Below are 23,099 nucleotides of genomic sequence, written 5' to 3'. Positions count from 1 at the left end.
ATACAAATAAAAACAAACCGCTCATTTCTCAGGGAATTTGACCCTCCTTTTTATCCCTGGAAGGCTCTGGCCAAAAAAAAAAAAAAAAAAAAAAAGGGAAGAAAAAAGTTTGCCAAAAAACTTCTTTTAAGAGAATATTAAGAATATTTGTGTTTTTGTTTTTAGATGTTTTTTGGAAATAAAAGAATGTAAGTGATATTTTATTTTGGAAGAGCCACTTGAAGCTGATGCAATCCTTTGGTCATAAAGTTATATGACAATATGTGGGGCGATAGCTGTTCTCTAAAAACCTAATGTATTGTCCATGGCAAGTAGGTGTTTGCTGTGCCACATCTGTTCTGGGCAGAGCTGCAAGTAGAAGAATCTCTCTCCTATCCCTGGAGAGCCAGGGGTAGTAGTTTCTTCTCTGCTTGCTGCTACTTTGCTTTTTTTGTTTGTTTGTTTYAATTCCCAATGGGGTGATTTGCACATAAGAGTACACAGCATTTTTTTCAAACCAACTGATCTAGGATTCTGTATGTCAAATGTCCAACTTTGGCAATACAAAAACCCACATTTGTTTAAAAGACATTGGTACATAAAACACATTTACTGAAACCCCAATCGTAGGTTTTTAAAACAGATGTGCGGGAAAAAGTATCTACAAAGAATGGCCATAAAACAAAAAAATAAAAACATTTAAAGTAAAAATTACAATGAATTTTCCAGTCATTGTAAACATTTTTCTAATTATTGCTTTTAGAATGATAAATTGTATAATAAATTATGAAGTACTATCATTGAAAAAATAATTACGGATAGATGATTGTCTTTTAGTAACTGGCGAGGCAATGCACAGTCCTTTGCCTCTTTTTATGCCCTGAGAAAACAGTAACTTTGGATTTCCTTCTTTCAGTTGGAGAGAGTAGGGAAACTACTGTAAGCCAAGATTGCTTTGCAGCATTGAAACTATGTACAAGCAACTGCTACAGGCACCCTGACTTGCCAAGTCATAAATAAAAAAAATCACTTTGCCAAAAAATCTTAAGGGTCCATTGGTTCAACTGTTTCTTGCTTGACCTTTACAGGTAACAGAGGTAGTGGGTGACCGTGAGGCAACTTCATAATTGACATATCTGAAGACTCGTAAAGGTTGCATCCTGAGGAGAGAAGTCCATTTCCCAGGTTCCTCTGTAAAGATACTTTCAGATTAGCTCCTTCCATTTCCCTTCTGAGCATGGTCAGTATATCCTTCTCCACGATTGATGTTAAGTCGATATTGTCCTCCATTTCTTCCAGCTTGTCGGCATTGTCACTGATGTCAAACTTTTCTATCTCTTCATTGATTCGATTCAGGTCCTCCATGGAGAGGCCGGAGGCAGGGGCTACAGGGCAGTTGCCCTTCATATGGACCTGGAGGCTGGAGAGGTGAATGTAGCTCTTGTGGCAGTGGATGCATTTATGCGGACGTTCCCGGGTGTGGAGACGCTTGTGCAGCTTCAGGTGCACAAACTGGGTGAATTTGGCTGGGCACAGCTTGCACTGGTAAGGCTTCTCTCCAGAGTGGAGCCGCAGGTGGGTTTTGAGATTGCTGGTGCTGCTGAATCGCTTGTGACAAACCTAGTGTGGGGGGGGCGGCAGAGAAACAGTGAATGAGTGGGAGGGGATTTTATGTTTTAAATCACAGACACCTAGGAGGAGACAGCATGATGAAGCAGCAGCTTTTTATATCTTTACACTTTCTCACAAGGGGAAAAGAAGTCCCCACCTCTTTTATTTAAATTTTGCTGAACAGCGTTTCGAGTACGGCTGGTGTGGCAGAACTGTATCGGGCAGATGCTGCTCTAGCAGGCAAAAGGCAACCACGTTTTCTCACAGACACTGGCACACCAGGGCTGGAGACTGCCGCAATACGGACTTGAGTCTTCAGCAGCCACTGTTTTGACACGCAGACCGCCGCACATGCCACGCTGGGTGTGCACACGGGGCAAGGAGGGCACAGACCTTACAGTCCCTTTGGCCTCCAAGATAAGTTGTCCCTGTAGTGTGTTACATACCTGACACTCGTGGGGTTTTTCTCCTGTGTGTACCAGATAGTGCTTCTGGAGGTGCGCCAGCTGTGTAAAGCCTTTATTGCAAGTCTGGCATTTAAACGGTCTCTCTCCACTGTGTACTCGGAGGTGGACCTACGGAGAAACAAAGCACTTAAACTTGCAGTTCCCAGCAACCATAATGAAAGTACTTTCAAATGTTTCCTAAAGTTAGCAGAAGCCATCCCATTGCCAAAATATACTACTATCCAGTTAATTAGCTGGCGCCAATTTTAAAACATTGTCTTTACAACCATGCTGTCTTGGCAGGGGATGTGGAATTAAGCCCAGACTGATAAAGAGCCTAACAAAGAAGGAAGGTCTGTCCCTGCTTTTCCTAGATAACTTATAGGAAGAAATCAGAGCCTTCCAGGAAGGCTTGTATGTCTTATTCTCCACTGCCTACCTTCAGATTGGAGAGTTGGCCAAAGGTCTTGGAGCAGACGTTGCATTCATACTTGATCTTCCCGTTCTGCTTCTTCAGTGGGTACGGAAGGGTTTTGTAACCGGTCACATTCCTCTTACTTTTAATGAGATTCATGGCTTCTTCACTGCCGGTAGCAGCCAACACCACTGAGGTAGGTTTAGGTTGCATTATGTGTTCTGAACTGGCTGCTGTACCAGCAGTGGGCGACCCGCTGGTGGGGCTGCATGGCTTGTCCTTCATGCTGGCAGCAGCGCCCGTGATAGAGAAGGCACTGTTAGGTGCTGGTATGAGGAAGTCTCTTGGATGATCAGGCTGCAGCAATCGACGGCCTCCTTCACTGGGCAACGAACTGGGGAGCGTGGCTGGGTTCAACATGTGGTGGGAAAGGCTACCTCCACTGAGCAAGTTGCCATAAAGAGGATACATCCTTGGGAAGAGACCGAAATTGTTGATGCCATTGATATTGTTCAAAGCACTCAGGTTATTACAGCTCATATTGAATGGAGGTAACAGGAATTTGGGGTAGTGGGGGTTATAGGATGGTAGAAAGGCAGATGGGAGATGACTAGGGGGTGTGTATCCAGGATAAGACCCCAATCCTTCTGAGCCGTATGAGCCATTCAAGTAAGAGTATGACTCTCTGTGCTCTTGGGAAGCAGGTACCAGAGGTGAAACTGTGACCCCTGGACTGCTATGGGGGCTTGAACTTTTTAAACTTTGGTCCGGGCTGCTCCTCCCGGAAGGACTTGGTGTAGTAGATGACTGGATGGGTGAGTGATTAATGTAGCTAGGTCTGTCCATCCCATATGCTAAGGAAGCTTTCAGATAGTCTTCGGGAATGTGAGGTCGGATTGGATAGACAACTCGAGGGAAGAAACACCTCTCAGGGCTATAGTTCTTGCGCAAATCATCCAAGTCTTTTTCTGAAGTAACTGGTGAAATGTTGGTCTGGAAGAAGTCTTTTCCTTTTGGAGGGTTGGATTCCATTTTCAGGATTTCTTTCACACTGTGCTCTTTCTTTGGAATGCTTTTCTGACAGAGCTCATCTTTATCAGCACTGTGCTGCTTTGGATTAACATGGGTTTGTGCTGAAATACAAAGACAAGGTAACAATTATTTAGATAAGTCACCACGATTATCTCTTTTCAAAACACAATCTAACTCCTACAAGTTTACTGGGAAGGAAGGCCCAGTCTTGGAGGTGAACGATCACTTAACTCTCCCAAAAATTAACTTCTGTGCAAAGAAATGCCTGCTGATATGAAGTGCTAATCAAAAACATTGTTAACTTAAGGGATATCAGACAGTACATATAGATCTGGATGATGATTCATTTGCAGAGTGATAGTCTCCACTTTGCAAACTGATTTCACCTTTCGTTCCTCTTAAATTTGACTAGATTCATTGTTGATTATCTATAAAAGCTGTATATCTAATAAATGAGGTAACAAGCATTTGTTCAAAATACAAGTTTAACAGAAAGCCTGTGCAGAATGCAAGCTCCCAGAAATGTTCCTCACTAAAATAACAAGGCATGACAAATCGGCTTTTGCCAAACCACAGCAGTCACTTCACCAGCCAGTTCAATTACTTACAGTACCAAAAAACCCTTGGCTGGCTAGGATGAAAGCCTTCTTCAAAGAGAAGGTATTCTCCATCAGTAAACAGATCATTACTCATTAAATATACTGCTTAGGAACATCTACAACAAAGCAGACTATTTACTGCAGATTTCTGTGGCATTCAGTCTATGCAAAACTCCTCTGCTTACAGCTGTACTTTATAAAAAAAAATATGCTGAAGCAAAGCAAAAGAAAGCAAGTCTAGTTGGCCCCAGCTTAAGTTGAAAGGTACTTTAAAAAAAAAAAAGAAAGAAAGAAAAAGAAATATGCATTTAGAAGCAAATACAAGCTAGCATCCTTTTGGTCAGTTCAGCACATACACTGTTTCCTTGTATTCAGACTCTACCTTGTTATCTGGACATAATGTAATATAAACACTACATTGAAAGATGTATACAATAGAAAAAGAATTCTGCTTTTATCTAATCTCCCAAAGTTAATAGTTATATAATTTTGGAATGATTACTGGTGAGATATTTTATTATAGGGGAAAAAACTACAAGAAGGTTTCGTATTTGTGGTTAGTTATGCGCAAGGTTTTCCATCAGTAGGTACAAGTCAACAGTGATAGGTATGTGACTTGAAAGTATCACAGTTTTTATCCAAATTTCTACTTTGTGACTGACTGTTCTTACTTCACTAAGTGGGGTGAGAAACGGTTGTTTCTAATTTTTGGAGGACCAGCTAAACGCAGCAGGGAAGATGGAAATGGCCATTTTCATCACAGATTCTTTGCTTCGCTATTCACTACCCTCATGGAATCTATCGTTTGGCAACATTACCCTATAAGGCAAAGAAACAGCCTTTTATTAAACGTATCCAAGAAAACAGCTGCTTTCAAAGCATGCTCCTACTCACAGCAACTTGCTTTTACAGTAACATCTTTTTTCCAACAGCGTTAGACTAGTAGCAAGCAAATTTAGTGATGTGGGCAGTTTGCATATTTTGAAGTTGCAATGAAGTGTGATTGAACACAGATACGTTCAAGTAAAATATTTATGATGAAATATATGGTGTAATATATACAAGCACATACACACATAGGTGTGCAGATAGCTTCCCAATTGCTTTTCTAGACAGTGAAGTACAATTCAGAGCTGCTTCAAAGATAAATTAATAATGTTTCATGTTACCTGGCATTAGAARTCATCTACTTTCGTTTGCAATTTTGTCTGTACTCACAGACTAATGGCTAATTCACTAAAACCCCACCCAGATTTTATGGCACAGGCCACCTAGGTCCTGCCAGATTTAAGAAGCTCCACAAGGGTGGAGAGGAGAATATTGCCTTCATCTTCCTTTCAGCTGCCTGTCACTGCGTGCGCCAGTGGCTCAGAGCAAACATTCCCGGTGACACTATCAGCAGCGAGGCTGACTGGGAAGTATCGAAAGCTGGGCAGGGGGGTGGCAGGGGCGAAGAGGGACCCGGGAAGCCCCAGAATGGAAAAAATAAATAAATATCACCTTATCGGGCCCGCATCAGTTTGTCAGTGGGGTCTGTCAAGCAGGAAGTTCAAACTGACACTTTTTCTAAAAAAAACAAATAAATGACTCCGGGGGAAGGGGAAGAGGGAGAAGAAGTGCCAACACTGCTGGAAAAGTGATAGAGAAACTCGGCCGCCTCTGCAGGAGGAACGGCTTTCGCTGTGACAAGGTTAAACATTTAGGGTGGGGAACGTACGTGCCTTATGTGCAGGAGACGGCCTTTGAGTGACAGAAAGGAAGCTCACGCAGAGAATAAAACTTTCTGTGCGCAACAGCCTGACGTCCCCCCTTGACAGACTAACGATAATTGTTGTTTCCCTTCAGGGTTCCCARTAAAACCTTCCCTCCTATTAATTCCCACGTGTGGACAGAAATCGCAGTATTTAAAGATTATTGTTCACGCCTGACTGTGACAGATCTCTTTCTTTAGTTTGCATGTTAGCTTTGCTCCGTAAATCCCCACTTGACTTTTTCCCCTATTACCTGAGTGAAGGGAACTCTTGGGAACACCAGACACATCTAAATATATAAACAAGGGTGTCAACACTGTGTGAAAAAAGAGAAGGTAACGTCGGGGGCCAAGGAGAGATTCTTATGTTTTATACCGAACGTGGATTTAAACCAGGGCTGGACCTGACTGAGAGGTTTATGACCCTTTTTGTTGCTCTTAAAGGAGCCATACTTCAAAGTTAAAGAGAGATATTTCTTATAAATGGATTCTTTAACTTGTGATTTTAGATTTCTGTTCTTACTGGTCACAAATGTCTGTCTCTCTCTTGAAAAATGTTTCCCTCTGTTTCACTCCATATACATGTGTAAACACATATCATAAATATAGACACACACTCTTCCAAGATCCATCCAATTTCTGTGGTCAAATAGACACACAAGAAAGGGGTTCACGACCAAGCAAGAACAGTGCAACTGCACTTGTGAGTTACTGATCTGAGAAAGAAAAGAAACAGCTGTGCCTCCTCAGGAGCCTGATCTGCCTCTCCCTGAGGTCAAGAGATATCTGCTCAGACCTGAGAGTAGTGAATGTGTGCAAGAAAAAAAGGGACAAAATTCTTGTTACTTGTAAGTATGAACAAAACCTGAGTGGAGGGGATGTCTGAAGTCACTGTAACTTAAATATAGATGTTCCAGGCACAAACTGCTGCATAGCTGTTGGTTTTGCTCTCATTCTGATGCTTCTAGCTGTAGCCTGAGAAAGACTTTGCAAAAACAAAGATCTGTTTTTTTCTAAAAACTTGAGAAACGGTTGTAGGCAGGCAGTAATTTCAATAGTAATTTCAAGAGTGAAATGGTACTGAACCCTTCGAGTGGCAAAGCTTAATTATGCCGATTCACATTTTCGATCTAAATTAAGAACCTTAGAGAACCTAGAAGTTGTGAAGCAGGCAAAACAAAGAGTGTTTCCACTCAAAATGAGAGTGGAGACCAACATTTAGAAGTATATGGTTTGATCATCTGTTTTCTAAATGTGTCCAAGGCAGTGTGACATGACTTTGAAAACATTTTGCTCAAAGGAGGTCTTCAAAGGATCCTTCAAATAATCCTCAATATTAAGTCAAATTGAGCCCCAAATTCTGATTTTATGAAAACAACCCTTCATATAAACTAAAAATCATTTTCCTGTGCCCTTTTGAAGATTCCAGTAGGCTTTTTTTTTTTTAACAAATGCAGATGTTTCCTCTTAACCCAAATAGAAAAGCTTTTAAAACCAGAAAGTGAAACTGACCATAAACAAAAGGGAAAACGACTAGAATATTTTATTGAAGGACAAAGTTGTGGGGGCCAGCACAAAGAACAAAAAACAAATCACATTTTTAAACCAAGCTTTTGAAAGCTAATCTTGCTAGAATTTGAAAGATTTTTTAAAATACCTCCTTAAAATTGTTTATAAAACAAAAAAAATCAGCAAGTGTTTAAATAGGCAAATTATCTGCCCCTAACTCTAACTTTTTTCTGAAGCTTGACCAAATAAGATGTCACCTGCCTGTGGTTGACTGATGAGACAAACATGTCATGAATAGCAGGAAGTTGCATCACATGATTGCAATACGTGAACATTATTATCGAATAGTCATGTCCTGAGTCAATGCAATTGTATTTTGTTTTGTTTTGTTTTTTTAACTTTTACCCTCTCCACCCTCTATCCCAAAATAATGGTGTTCTGAGGAGACAGAAATGAAATGCTAGACTATGCGGGACCCCTAAGCAAACTTCCCGGCTCTGTCTGCTAGTCCAAATGCCAAGAACATTAAAGACTAACAGGCAGTCTGGAGGCACGACTGAATGAGGTTAAGCACATTTTAACAAATTATTGAAAATTAATTTTTTGGCCAGCAGAAAGCAAAAATCCTGTGTCATCACACTTAAAACCATTTACTGAACAACGGCACCATCTGAAGGTGATATATCACAAATCTTGACAGGAAACAACATCAATAGCCTCAAAAAGAAGGAAAATGGAATTATTTAAAATGAGAATCAGTGTCCCCTCCCCCAGTAGTATGTGGAGTCTTGATTCTACAGACACTGTACAATTCCTTGCAGGCACTTCAGCAGGTACTCAAAGCTCCCCTTGGAGCTAACCACGGCCATGAAGGTAGGCATGTGCTTCAGTGTCTGAAGGACTGGGTCAAAGGCCCCAGTCCAACAAAACACAGCGGACATGGTTAAACCCATAACTAAGTACATGCCTAATTGCTGCTTGAATCTGGATGCTTTCCTTCTGCAGCACAAATGAACTAATGCTAGAGAAGTTACCTTTAATTTGAAAGTTTACTGTTACAGAGGCAAATAGATGTTATATGTGGATGTGTAAATATATTTATGCTCTGAAGTGGTAGTTCTCATTTCTGAGGCCACTAATTACAGGAAATAAAGCCAGAGAAATTCTCTGATACATTTTCCCTGGAGGCCCATCCAGCTCGGGCACATACAGAGGAACATTTAGTGCTGAAGTTCAAGAGACTGATCCCCAAATCCCCAACATGCCTGAAGTAGCTGCCTATGTTTTACCCAGTAAAATTCAGGCACCGTTGGCAGTTCTTTGTCAGTGAGTATCCCAGACAGCCTCTGCCGTGCCATCCTGGATCACCCAAAGTCTCCGACAGGTGCCAGCACTTGCTGCACACCCAGTGGGACTGAGCCAACACAATGAACCGTGGCCGTGGCCATATCCATGCGAAAGCCTGATGGTGCTGCTGCCCCACGTTCATGCTGTGCCCAACTGACTGCACATGTCCCACCCGGAGGGAGCCTGGACGCCAGCAACCCTCTCGGTCTGGAGGGGCTGGACCCCAATTCTCCCTCCCTCTTGCTCAGAGCGTGCCAAACTCCCCAGCTAGTGGCTGGGAGAGGCGTACGATACTCTCTGCTGCTCCTCCTATGGAAACCGTGCCCCTCTAAACACAGAAAATCAGTGATGCATTAGGCTGGAGAGGGCCTTACTCTCTAGCACAGAGGTTGGAGCACTGATCTCTGTCTCAAATACTGTTTTAAGATATTTTGATGGGACAACGCCCTAAGTCYGCAGCAGGGGCAGTTTTAACAATTCAGGGAAAAGTGTTCTGAATTTATTCACAGCTGAACACAGTTTGAGGACACCTTGGTCAAGCTTGCCCTAGAAAGAAAAGCTGGAGAGGCAGTGGGATATTTGCTAGTTTGGGATTTAATTAGAAGTAGCAGCCTGGGAGGAAGGGGAAGGAGAAAACTGAAGGCCTCTGCCAACCCAAAAGTGCTGACATTCGCTTTAAGCTCCTTTGGTTCCAGTATTAATGCTGGCAAAAGAATCCCCGTTTGCACTGCTGCTACAAGTCCTTCAGTGAACGGGTGTCTTTGTGACATCTCTGGAATATTTTCAGTACTTTTCAAGAAGGAGCACTGAAACTCTAAAAAACTCCAATCCTTACATTATATGAAGGTTTTCTGGCCTGACTGAAGGCCTCAGGCCTGAATGGGTTTGTTACAAAGACAAGGGAGTAATACCAAAAAAGTGAGAGCTGTTGCTAGCAGTGGAAGACAATCAAAAAGCCAGAGAACTTTTGCCCATTTTGCTATGCTGCTATTTTCATGGTCTGCATGTTAATATAAAATATCTAAGCGGTTTACATGGAATAACTTTTAAAAGTAGAAGGGATGCTTCAGTTTTTGTGTCTGGAAAGACTGTTTTTTCTACTGTCAGGACTGAAATACATAATTCTTACAAGATCCAGTCTGTTTTAATCCACTTATTAAACCTGCTTTCACTAAAAAGGTATATGCTGCACATGTTCAGACAGTGTTGTAGGGTTAATAAATTAATGCTTATAAAGCACCAAAAATTCCCAGAAGGATTCTCATGTAGCAAGCAGTTGTGATATACCAAGTTTTATGTAATAACATAATTGGGTTTCAAATGTATTTTAGAATGAATTATATTTTTCTATCCAAGTAATAAGGAATTTTAAGATGTTGGTTTTTGCCATTTGATTTTCTAGGATAAAACTTTGTAAATTCTTCAAATTGCAAATGTCCACTTGAAAAACAAAAAAATTTACTCCTGCAAAATATTTCTTTGATCTTGCAAGAATGAACAGCCTAATTTTAGGTTTCACCTAAATAAGTTTTCACCTAAATAAGAGCTACCGGGTAATTTGTTGACACTTTGTGAATACATGCCTTACTACTTCTGGAAGGTAACTTAAGATACCAGCAGATGCAGAAAACTGAGAATGTATCTGTGTATCCACCCAGCTAGTATCCAAATGGGCCTGATTAGCGCTTTGCAAACTCCTGGTTCACAGGAACATCTAATGCTGTTGAGTTGTCCACCTGTAGGCCCCACTGAAAAGCCTTCATATCGGGAAATAAAACTGCACAGAGAGTGGTGAAATGACATATGAACAAAGATGACAAAATCGATGAGATATTTTGTGAATAGAGAATATAGCAGCATAGGACATATCTCTCTCTTCCTTCCGCCTACATTAAAAGAAAGCCAGTTTTCTTCTATAATTTGTTATATTTAGCAGGGAAAGGAAAAGACAAAAACTGCAGAAAGGAAGATGTTCACAGAAGACCGATGTATTTTTGATTAATCTGAATCTGTGACATCACTTTCATGATGTGGGGTCCCATTTTAGTTCTGATAATCCTCAAAGTAATAATGACATTTTATAATCCATTATTTGTTGCCAAATAACAGCAAATGGTCCTTTGCAGAAAAAAAAAACTGCTTGCAGTTTTTGCTTCCAATTCCAGTGCAGACACTGGCAGAATGATGAGAGAATGCTCTGCTGTAACTCAGACCAGCTAACAGGAGGGGAGGTAGCCTAGGAGTTAAACGAAAGTCCACAGGAATCGCTCTCTCTGTTCAAGGGGCTCTGGGTGACGTGCTGTACAGAGATTAAAGCTACGAGTAAAGCACTGAGGCTGGAAATGGTCAGAAACCACAGCTGAACCCAGAGATAAACTCCTGGAAATACCTCTTCCCCCTGCTACCATTGCTATTATTTTTGAACACAAAATGAAAGCTGAAATATACAGGCAAGAAGTGGGGACAACATACATGGAGCTTAAAAAATAAGTAACCAGATTAGATGACTACATGGGGTTTGCTCCCATAAGAGAGGTAACCTTAGATGCCAAACTTGAAGAACATTATACAGTCAACATATATTTTGCTAGACACCTAGACAGAGTCATGGCAAATGGCCACTTCCGTGTGCAGTAAAGGCAGCCCTTTGGGAGCATGACTGGACAGCCTTTAGTATATGCTGTCAAAGCAGATTTTTGCTCAATGCACTACAAGATCTGGACTTTGAAAGTCTGAGGGTGAATCAACATCTGTGACTCTGAAGAGAGAGGATGTATTTGGGTTGTTTGTCCAGAACTTCATCATATAATGCTCAGATTATAAAGCAATAACTGTTTAGATTTTGAATAATCTGTTTAGACTTAAACGGGCACAGGGAACTCATTTTGCTGCTTTTTTTTAATTTCCTCTTTCCACTCCAAGCTACCTGCTGTGACACAACAGACAATGCAGCTATATAATTATACAACTTATTATTAGATCATATAGGCAGAAGAGACATTACTAGCATTCTTTGTTCATACTGTAATCCACTTACTGAGGTTCATCATTGTCAGCTCTCTGGAAGAGGGGTAGTGGAGCCTCTCTGCAAAGTCCCGACAATACCACACGAGCAGCTCCTGGTTGGCAGGGATGGGCTTGATGGTGTAGAAGTAAATGTTCATTCCATTCTGACAAGCAGCCAAGTTCTGCTCCTGGACAGAGTAGCCTGGGTTTACATAACGCATCCAGTTGCTCTTGTCCTCGTTAAATCCGTCAATGAAGTGGTGAAGCTCACCATTTGAATAGATCTGGGATAGAGAGGAAGTACATATGAATACATACATACATACGTATATATATGCATAATACCCAACATGTTCTCATAGAGTTCTCCAGAGTGGAGATGATGAGCTTTTTTAAAAAAAACAAACATAAAAAGAAAAGGATTAGGTATTACTGAAATCAGAATTCAAGCTGGGTCCCTCTTTCCAACTATGATTTCCTCTGCATTAGGAAAAGAAATGCTTATTCAAAGGTAAGTACACAGTTACCTCTTCCATTTCTCCTTAGCCTGTGTGGCTCTGCTAGCAGGTACAACTGAGACACACGCAAAATCTGAAATGAAGAGTCCTCTCCCTGTATAAACAGTCTACCTTAGAGTCCTCTTCCTGGTGCTATGATCAACAAGTGGGTGATGCTAATGACTGCAGGTCTGAGTGCATGCTTGCATTAATGCTTTGAGTCACCTGTCTATAAGACTGAGTGGCTGTGCTACGTCAGAGTCTTTCTTGCCTTTTTCTATGGCCTCTGTACTTGCAGTTTCCTACCACCCCCGCCCAAAGGTTTAAACTATGCAAACATCCTCCACCCCACCGAGAGTCCTGAAGGAGCACTTGCTCATAGTTGGACTGTAGCCCTTCTGCAGAAAGGCTGGGTGAGGCAGAGATGAACTTCACCTGCCATAGCTCAGCGACAACCTGGAGAGGAGCCAGTCAATGAGAAGTCACTTTTCCTATCAAGGGACACGCTCTGGCTTGTCCATGGAGGGGAAAGAAAAGGCAAATTCAAAAAGTGCTCAGCAACTTGTGGTAGAAAGGAGCCCAAATAGCTGCGAGAAGCTACTGTTGCTTAAGTGATAAGAATAAGAGAAGTAATTAAAAAAAAAAAAAAGAAGTCTAACAAATTCAGCAAATACTTTCGTTAAAGATACAGCCGTGCTTAGTGAAATGGGACGTTTCGGTTTCACGCAATAAATGACCAGGCACAAGGCTGACCTTAAAGCAGGAGCAATCTGCATCAGCGATGAATCTCTTTGAGCAGGAAATGCCTTTCTAAAGCGCAGCTACAGCTTATCTCACCAAGAAAAGCACTCTGCGGCATGTTCCTGCCTTTGTGCTCTCGCACCACTTTCTTTTTCATTTGATCAGCGAGCAGTCACAGTGAAAGGCAGCCGGGCCCGCTCTTTTTAAGGGGATAAAAAGAGAGCGCGCTGGGCAGGAGGGGAAGGCAGGCTGGCCCTTTAACGCGGGCAGTAAACACCAGAATCACTTTCTTTAAGAGTAACTTCCTGTAAACTGAGAAGGGGGAAATACATGTGGCCTCATCAAAGAGGCTTGTGAGAGATTTTGCGGTGTGTTTGTTATGAGAAAATGGAACGGAGCCGGGTGAATTCTGCTATCAAGAGGAGGTTTTTTTTCACGTTTCTTTGTTTACTCGGCAGCGCAAACTTCCAGGAACGTGGGGCTCCAGCGCCGCGGCGCCCGGCGGAAGCTGCTTTCTAAAGCTGCCCTCGACGGCTTCCAGGCACCCGGCTGGAGAGCGGGACATTTACTGTACTTCTCTTTTCAGAAAAAGGAAAACGCATCAGGGCTCTGAGGTCATGCACACACGCACACACACACACGCACACACGCCTCCGCGGGGCTTCGTCCTGCCATCTCACTAGGTTTCCACGCCTGATGGAGAAGATTAAAACAAACGTGCTGAGTCACGGCGCCCTTACGAGAAGTGACGCTGCCACTGCCGGCCCGGGCAGCCCTCGCGCACAGCCGGGACCRGCCGGCCTTTGGTAACATGTGGGAAGTCATCTCCCACCATTTCCTTCGCCGGTGCAAGCCGGCTCAGCACCCTTCGGAAGGAGCTCGTTTTTGTCGCAGCAGTGCGTCTTGAATGAATCAAGGGACTATAGCAGCGGATTTAACGATGCTTAGATGACTCCTATAATATTATTTCTGAGGATCTCTCTGCGTTAAGGCTTAAAATCACATCATGAAAATGATGTCATCTCTCTCGCTGCAATATAGGAATAAAGTCTTGCAAGATGGTTAACAGCCCTTCTTCCTAACATCTGCTGAATTATTAACAACTGGCAGGGCTAGGCCAGGGCAATGATCGCTTCCTATGCTGGACACAAGCTCCTGAAAACTTAAGGAGAAAAAAAAAATCTTAGCCTTACGAATGTGCATACAGTTGTACACTTTGTGGAAGCGTCCATGCAAATAACTGCCTGTGCAATGCTGTATAACACCGCACGAAGACAGTCGGAGAAACCCCAAATGATGCAATTCAGTGGGAAGCAAGGGGTGTGGGGAATGCTGGGTGCTGCCCCAGGTTTCACCTGGGTATGAGGTTGGGATATGGCTAAGGCAGGCACCCGGGCACAGGAGCTTGCGTATACTCCCAAATCCACTGATTTAAACCCAACCTAACTGACTAGATGGCAGCAAAACAAATCCATGGAAGGAGATGAGGCCGAAGGAACGTTCTCTAATAATTAATAATGGGTCTATAAAGGAAACTGAGCATTGTGTTAACTGATAAACTGGAAACATATTCCTCAGCACAGAGTTCCCAAGCCAAAACAAATTGGCTGATGCTCCCTTCCAACCTAAGCTACAGAGTACAAATTATCCATCACCTCTAATGCCTCTACCTGCCATTAATGGATTTTCTCTACACCAAGATCCATGGGCTGCTATTTTAACATTTTCTGAAGTGGTCTAGAAAAATCTATGAACTGAAAAACATATATGGAAGAACAACACCACTGTATTATAGCAGTTCTATTCAAAATCCAGGGGAAAAAAAAAATCACAAAATATATCACAATTTCAGAATAAAAAAACTATGCAATACTCTCCATAACTTCTTCTAGCTGGAGAAATCAAGGGTATGTGACATTTGCATAAACAAGAATGACTTTGCTGTGAAGAAATGCAAAATAACCTGCCCCTACAGCAATCGACAGATCTGTTTCTTTATAAGATCAAGCACTGATATGTCTCAGAAGACAGAGCTAGGAAGAGCTGTGCCTCTCCCCTGCTTTCTTTACCCACACAGTCCCAATATCCAAGAGAGCCAGACTTCTACTCAGCCCTGTTCACCACATTTGCTCTGTTCATATATGGCAGAGAAAAGAAGTTGCCCCCTCATTCACACAGGTCTGAAGCAGGAAGTGACCCAGCTTTTCAGCTGTACTCATTTAGTGATCTGCTTACTGCAACAACATGGTGCTGTTTTTTCCTGCTTACCCGCCAAAAGTATTTTCTGTTCGCATTCTTGGGAACCGTATCGCTGGTATAGATCTCTCCTACCAGGGGTCCAAAGCGTGTTCCTTTTGGGATATACTCTTTGCTTATCACTCCAGTGACCTACAAGAAGAACAGCACAGGATCAGTCTCCATCTCCAGAAGAAATTGAAAATTCCTCCTTCTTCTCCCCGTCCTCAGATCTTACAAGGTAAAATACCCAATGCAACAGATTTTTAGTGACAGGTCAGCAAAACAGAAATAACTTAACAGTCATGTTTGATATGATATGATCAGTTCTGCTAGAAAATAACATCTTACTGAGACATATGGAAGCCAGTGATGAACACTGACTGAAAAATGTGTTTTGTGGAAACATATATTTACAAGAAGAAACAGTAAGTGAAGTGTACAGAGTCTGTCAAACACTTTCATAAGTTATTTCCCCTATCAAAGGCAAACCCTAGAAGTCAAGTCCCACAAAACAAAAATACTCAATAACAATCGATCACTTCACAGCTAGAGAGCCAACTTTTCTGTGAAGTTGGGAACTGGAATGCATACTCCTCCTCTAGACCAAAATGAAAACCTCCCCCCCCCCGCCCCCCGCTTTTTCTTGCTCTGTACCCTTCCCAATAGCTAAAAGGAGAACAAAAAGATAAAACCCCCCTACAATTCTCTCACCAGCATACAGTAACAAACAAAACAGAACATGAAATGGCTTTGGGACATGTACTCACAGATCACTCTCTTTTATAAAAAGGAGGCAGCAGTTCCGGTAACATATGTCAAGTGGGTTTGGTCAAAAAGGCGTACGGGTTTTAACAAAAATGCTCCACAATGCTAGGTCTAAGAAATGTACTCTAGTTGTTCAGCTTCCTTCTTGACAGTAATTATACCAAAAAAAGTCACTGACCACAAATCAGGAAGCAATTCATCATTATTCAGAAGAACGTGCCTTGGAGTAACCCTTTGCAAAACACTGCTGAGTTACTGTTTTTGTCTCTCTCTGTTCCTCACCAATCTTCTTAATTTTAATGTGTCCAAAAATACAGCAGTTTGGCAACCAAAAAACAAGACTTTGTAAGATTGATCCTGCTGCTGAAATGGCGGAGAAAAAGGAAGGTAAAAAGCCCATTAATTTGGTGGTCTAATCAAACTTTCACAGCAAAATGTATTAATCGTATCCCTTTCACACACCTTGCTACTTAATAATTGTCTTTTCAGAATTTCAGAAAAAGACGGCAACAGCAGAACTTGTTGATAAACACTGAGAATAGCAATTACTGCTGTCTGTACTCTGCAAGGAATCACCATTCTTACCAAAGCAGATATAACTGTATAACAGTAAAAACCCTAGACTGTACACGGCACTTGATAAATTTGCTAAGCCTTGTGATTTTCTCACACTACATTTTCTTCAGTCGTTTCACCTTGGGTGTGAGAAAAGGAGAGACAGAGACATAGAAATATCTGTTTGTGTATTGGGCAAGTGAGAATTAGTGAGCTTCTACTATCTGCTAACAATGCATGAATACTCCAAAAGCCATTTGAGCTCTTGATTAAAAATCCCAGTAAACGACTAATGCCTAGCATAATTTTACATTAAATCTCAAAATAAGGGGGACCAATAACAGCCCTAGAATCAAGGAGATAAAACTGCTGAGTATGGGTGGTAGCTGTTTGCACTTGTCTGTGTTTTAACATGTGTTTCAGAACACTAACAAAAAATAAATAAATTAAACATCAACAGTRGAGGTAGTTAAATGCTCCATTGATCTGTGCATCTGGACTGAAGAGAGAGAAAAGGGACTTCCAGAAATTTTCCTACACCTACCACAAGCTGAAACAAGCTCAGTGCCTCAGTTTTATTTTTGTCTTGCTTGTACATTTCTCATAGAGAGCTGAAAAAGGCAGATGTTCTTCTCATCTTCCCCATATATCTTCATTTACATCCATCTGCCCTCTCAAGAAAAGTTCACAACCAAGCTATAGCACACCCTAGCAGTTTTACTGCAAGGTAGCTCGAGTTCTTTCACAGTTTTAAAATATCTTGGTCTTAATTAAAACAAGTTTAATGAAATTCTCAGAATCTCTAGAAATCACTCCTTGGACTAGTCAACTTGAAACATTCACTGCACTGGCTTCTCTGACACAGCAGATACTTTTCGATATTTACCTTATATAGCATTTGCTTCTTCCCCACTGTGCAGAATACGAGCATAATTTGTCATCATGTAACCATCAGAAGGTATTCGGGCAGAACGCACTCCGGACACTTGCATGTCAACATTAAAGGTTTGTTAAACCAAACTACAATCGTTCAGCCATTTTTCAACCACGGGTGGCTTCCCAGGCAGAGGTCCCTCATCTCTGCTGCGCCCCCAGACTCTCTGTGGGCGCAGCCGAGGAGCAGGAGAGGCAGAGGAGGGTGCTGGCCACACAAGGCCACCACCGGCCCCGGTGCTGTGGTCCAAGTGCATCCTGCCTGGGACTTGGCAGCAGTGCTTAGCAGGAGGCAACGCAGGATGGCGTCATGCGGGACTGCACGCAAAGCGATGAAGAAACCCTGCACCCAGAGCCGAGGGGAAGCGGGCTGCCGGCTGCCGAAAAGCCGGCGTGGAGAGGCATTTCAGACTTGTGTCCACCAGGTGTCCTTCGGCACATGTCTGCCTCTGCGATGAGACCATCCGAGGCGGTCTCAGCACAGGGATGCGCAGGGGAGCATCAGCGCGGCCCTGAGCTCTCTCCCCACCGCCAGACTCCTGCCACCCCCATGCAGCCGCTGCGAGCACACCAGGCTGAACTACGAAGGCAGAAAACAGCACGCTATTTTTGCAGGATCCTCCCTACTGACCTTGTTTCCCTCTCTCTTCAAGCTACAACCATCCAAAACCTTTTAGCATTGCTGCCAGCAGCCTGCTAACATATTTCTCCTTTCTCCCATGAAAGTCACATCTAATGTTCTCTCGAAACTCCCGACTGGAGATTCCTCCTCCGAGCTGTGCACAAGCAGTGCTGCTGCCATGCTGAGATGTGCTAAACCACTTTCCCCATGGCCGAAGTGGGAGGAGATGAAGGGAGAGTGTTCGGGCTGGCAACCAGGTGCCGGYGTTCAGAAGAAACAGCAGCGGCATCCACACTGTCAGCCACCTGGAGACCCTGCCATGGCCGTGCCCAGCACTGTTGGCGAGGAGAGCCCCGCGGTGTCCGCCTGGGCACGGTGCGAGTGGGCTCCGGGGCCCCTGCAGGACCCGCGGGGCGGCCGGCGAAGGCGGGGAGCACCTAGCCCAGGAAGGAGGCACCGCTGGAACTGACCAGGGTCCTAATGGCGCGCGGCGGGGCCGGGCGCCCGCCCGCCTCCTGCAAAGCCGGCAGCCACCAGCTCCAACCTTTCAACACTTTCATGCTTCAGCTCCCCTCACAGAAGCCCGGCCAGGAGATGCTTTATGGGCCGCGCCGACCTCCCGGCCATTTTGGCGGATCTGTCTTTGTCACCGGGGCTGGGTCACGGAGCACATCCTGACAAGCCGCAGCTCCCAAACAAAAAACAGTATGGCTTAGGTTCTCATTTTGATATTAAAAAGCACTTTAAAATGCACCTTTGTTTAGCATGAGGGCACTGGAAGGAAACAACAAGCCCTATTAATTCTGAAAGAAGAGGGTATTTTGCAAGAGGACCAATAAATTGCTTTAAAAACAAACAAACAAACCCTTACTGGCTTCAATACCCTGTAGGACAACAGTACATCATGTATTCTGGCATAACACTAATATTTTTAACTACTGGATCTATAGTTACATAAGCCCACATAAAATCGACCCTTTCACTGAGCTAGCAGTTTTCTAGAAAGAATGCCACGAGGGAAAACGTTTTCAGATTGTTTCCTCTGTGATCATATATAAAAGAAATAAAACAAACATAATACAAGAGAGCAAGCGTATGAGGTCATTACAGTATATTTTATAACAGTTCAAAATCAATGCTTCAGAATTCAATGTCAGTCTCTAAAGAACGGCCTTGTCAGAAAAATGCAACAAGTAATGGGTTTGCTGAGGTATGTCTCTCTCTATGAAAATCAAAGGCCAGGATGAGGTACTAGTAACATTCAAGACCACAGAGCAACTGGCATTTTATATCAGGAAGGGCTGTTAGCGGTTTAAGGACTGAAACCAAAGGGAAAAAATTATTGAAAAAAAAGTCTTTAAATATCTGCGTGAAAAAGATTATTCACATGCAGTATTGTAGAGTGCGATTTTGTCACTGTGTTTCATCATTTCTGTTAATTGTCAAAATTGGAGCAAAGGGTAAATAACTCACACAAAAATAAATAAATGACTTCATGTAAATCTAACAGCCTAAAATGTTATGAGCAATAGTAATTCATTTTTTAAAATGCTGACACATACTGGGAACTCATAATGAAAAATGCGTCCTTTAGAAAAATCCCCAGTTGAGATCCAAGAATAAACAAAAGTATGATGTGTCATGGAATCTCTTGCAAATTCAACAAGCCTCTCAAGAGGAGCTACTGCCTTCGCAAAGCATGCAAAGAGCAGAAACACAAGAAATGGCCTCCCCCCCTCCAAGCAGCACCGATTGTACTTCCTCCCTCCCAAGCAGGCACACAGTAGTTTTCCTGCTCCAAAAGGAGATAAAACACTAATCATGACAGCATTAGTATTTCATGAGCTAATCATGACAGTATTAGCATTTCACAAGCAATGTATTATATGTTTTTGTCAATAAATTGACTCAGCATTTAAAACTCTCAACCAGATGAAGCCACAGCTCTCCCCGAAGTTAATAATGAAGACAGCTCACATCTGATATCCACTGGCATACATGCACGCATGCACCCCCCAAAATCTTACCTCATCCTTTTGCAAGTGAAAAAAAAAAAAGCCCTATCGAATTGTCAGAACTCCAGTGGTTTTATATCAGGTCAAAATCAGAATCGGGCTCCCTTTCCCTTCTGTCCTCTCCCTCTCTGACCCTGCAAATACTTATGTGCATAAGCAGTGGACACAGTTCTGACCCCACTGAGCAAAGTTAAACTTGTAGATCAGACAGAAGAACACAGCATTTCAGGTCAGAAGTTGCTAGAACACAAGCGCGTTATGCCATTCACAACTGTTTTACCCTGCAGACAAGTAACGAGCGAGTGACCTACCTATAAATTTACAGTACTGTGGCTTTCACAGCAAGGAAAAAAATTCAGATTGGCTCCTTCATTCAGAGCTGTGTTAGAAACAGTCAGGATTCAGCAGTTCCTATTGCTCCTTACAGTAGGTGCTTTTTAGTGTAAATAAAAGAGAATGGGGAACTCTGGAGAACAAAAGGAGGATGTTCTATATTCAGACTCCCACTAGCAGGGATCTGTATTGGTCATATTTTACAAGAAAGAACTAGGAACCTTTCAACAACTTTTCTTTTCCTCCCCCCCCCACCCCCCGATAGGGATCACAACTCTGATTCATTAAGCTGAGCTATAGCGTAAGAAAATTACACGTTGGTGTTTCCAAACACACCACTGGGAATTTTAAAAGCTTCTCGGACTTCTCCTGTTGAAGGAGCAAAACTGAACGGAGGCAGCAGAGCAAGGAATTTGAGCAGCCAATCGGTTACGAGCTGGCTGCCTACGATCCGAGTGAGCTGTCTCGCTGCAGACTCATCGCTCAGCGAGGAGATTGTTCTGTAGCACACGACGGAATTGCAGCTTAATCTCCCCCAAAAGTAAGACTTATCTAACAACGCGATAATGCAAAAGAAAGTTTCGCCTTTGTTTCTTAAGCGCGTCCTCTCTCTGCCAAGTTCTACAGGGCAGGGCAGGGCAGGAGGGGGAAGAAGAATGATTTACACGGGAATTCGGCTTTAGCCTTTTACCAGACCTACCAGGTACTCTATTAGGCGCTGCCAAGCTAAATTCCCTTGCGCCAATACCCTCCAGCTGGGGGTCCGGCCCTATTTCTGTATGCGGGATCAAACAAGTACCTCCTTCGGAAGGAAATATTTGATAGACATGGATGAGTGTACCTCTTCTTTTCAGCTCTGTGGTCAGTGTGTTTAGCCAAAGTAGAAGCACAGGTAATAGCTGCTATACCACAAGTCTCAGCACAAGGAGAAATGAAGGGTTGTCCCTTGGGTTATTACCCCGCYGAACATCACACCTAGCTATAATAGCTACTCTATATGAAGGAGTAAACACAACCAAATTGCTCATCCGGACTCATTTCTTTCCAGCCCTTCTGAAACAACAACAAAGAATGTCCCCACTCCAGGGACAAGGATAGGACAGACTTGCATGTCTAGCTACCACTGAAGATACTGTCCCAGATAAACAAAAGTTAATTTAAGCTACGGCTGTCCTTCTGTGAAACTCGCTACAGTTTTACCATCACTTCCTTAATCGATATGCCAGAGTTTTTAAGAATTTAGGAAGCTGAAAAAAAGGCAAGCTTATGAAAAGAATAAAGCAATTTCATAACCAAGGGGAAAACAAAAAGAAATAATTAAACACATTTCCAGGAATTTGTTTTTTTCCTCTACTTTTTTTAAAAGCTATTTATTGGACAACCGAGGCACTTTAATCTCTGAGCCAGAGGTRATGAATGGTCCTGGCAAACAGCAGTCTAGAAATTGGCACAGAGAACTACCCCAGAGTTTAAATATGCTTATTCAGATGCTGTTCAAATTGTGTGAAAATTTAACTGTTTGCGAATTGGTACAGAACCAGTTTCAGGAATAGGCTGGCTAAAATTTCCAGTGAAAATATTACACGACAGATGACCAGTCCACAGTCTCTTAAAAGAGTTATTAGGGCCCCATCTTAAAAGCTGGCAGCATTTGGTGGTGGTGGTGGTGGTGGTGGTTTCTGTTAAAGAAGGGAAGCCAGGGTGAGCACACACTTCCCAAAGCGCTGTGATTTGGCTTGTCTGACTCCAACCTTCCCCAGAGCATTGCCGCTTACCTCTTTGCAGTTAGATGCGTATTTGAAAGTCAAGTTCCTTGGCAAGGAAGCCTCTGCCTGAGTTAGGGTGTCTCCATCAGCGCTGGGATCCCACGGGTGATCGTTTACAATGTAGGTGCATTTCTCTTCAAAATCACCTTCTGTCCACAGGGTCATGTCAGCATCCTCCATGTCCATTTTCATTGTCCACTCTCTCCCTTTCACCAGATCCTTGAAACTCACAGCGTCCGAGCTACACTGTGTAGCAGCCTGGAAAATAAGAAAACAGCCTTTAATCCTCATTGTCCTTCAGTGTTGTGGTTTCCGTTGAGACAGCGTGACTAATACAGTAGTCTGTGACACTTTAAAAGCGTATGCAGGATAGTTGGTACAGTTGAGTAATAGCCAAAAAGCAGTGTAAACTAAGCTGCTCTGACTGAGGCAGTGCCTTAAAACGCCAGCCTCGGTAATAATAAGGAGGGAATAAAAACAAAGAGGAGAAAAATCCCTAGGCTGACAACTGCATTACCTTTTTCAGCCCCTTCCCTTAATGCCTCAGAGAAAAAAAATGTATTCCATGCTGAAGAAAATGTTGGGTCATGGCCGCAAGACCACTTAGTTGCCCGTGGAAAAGCTGCCTCAGAAAAGTGTCACAAACAAGGAGAGGAAGAGGAAAGGAGCTGCTGTCTGCGTCTGAATGAAGCTAAAAATGGAAAGCGCATGTTGGAAGAGCGGAACCCAGCCTTGCCTTTTCCAAATGGGGAAGCCTGAACTTTCCCACCAGCTTTCAACACACAAACAACTTTCAAAACAACCTGCCCCCCTCCGCCCCGACGTCCCCTTATCCTTTGGCATGGACGGCTGAGAAAGTCCACATCCTGCCAGCATCACTGCAGCAACAGCCCTTCACAAAGCGCTGGAACATGTTCCCGTGGACCAAAAAAGAAAAGAA

At 43.0% G+C, this 23,099-nt stretch overlaps 1 protein-coding gene across 1 annotated transcript; it reads right to left on the bottom strand.

The window, feature by feature from the left end:
* Positions 1 to 1,023: 1,023 nt before the first annotated feature.
* Positions 1,024 to 22,450, bottom strand: PRDM1 (PR/SET domain 1). Its single transcript, XM_026065719.1, has 6 exons — positions 22,169 to 22,450; positions 15,201 to 15,320; positions 11,726 to 11,978; positions 2,476 to 3,584; positions 2,037 to 2,165; positions 1,024 to 1,599 (listed from the first exon to the last, which is right to left on the bottom strand). The coding sequence occupies exons 1-6, from the start codon at positions 22,448 to 22,450 to the stop codon at positions 1,024 to 1,026; spliced, it is 2,469 nt and encodes an 822-aa protein (XP_025921504.1).
* Between the last annotated feature and the right edge of the window lie 649 nt (positions 22,451 to 23,099).

This window comes from Apteryx rowi, unplaced genomic scaffold (genome assembly GCF_003343035.1).
Source record: "Apteryx rowi isolate R43461 unplaced genomic scaffold, aptRow1 scaffold_230, whole genome shotgun sequence".
Taxonomy (NCBI): domain Eukaryota; kingdom Metazoa; phylum Chordata; class Aves; order Apterygiformes; family Apterygidae; genus Apteryx; species Apteryx rowi.
This window is presented reverse-complemented; position numbering and strand designations above follow the sequence as displayed.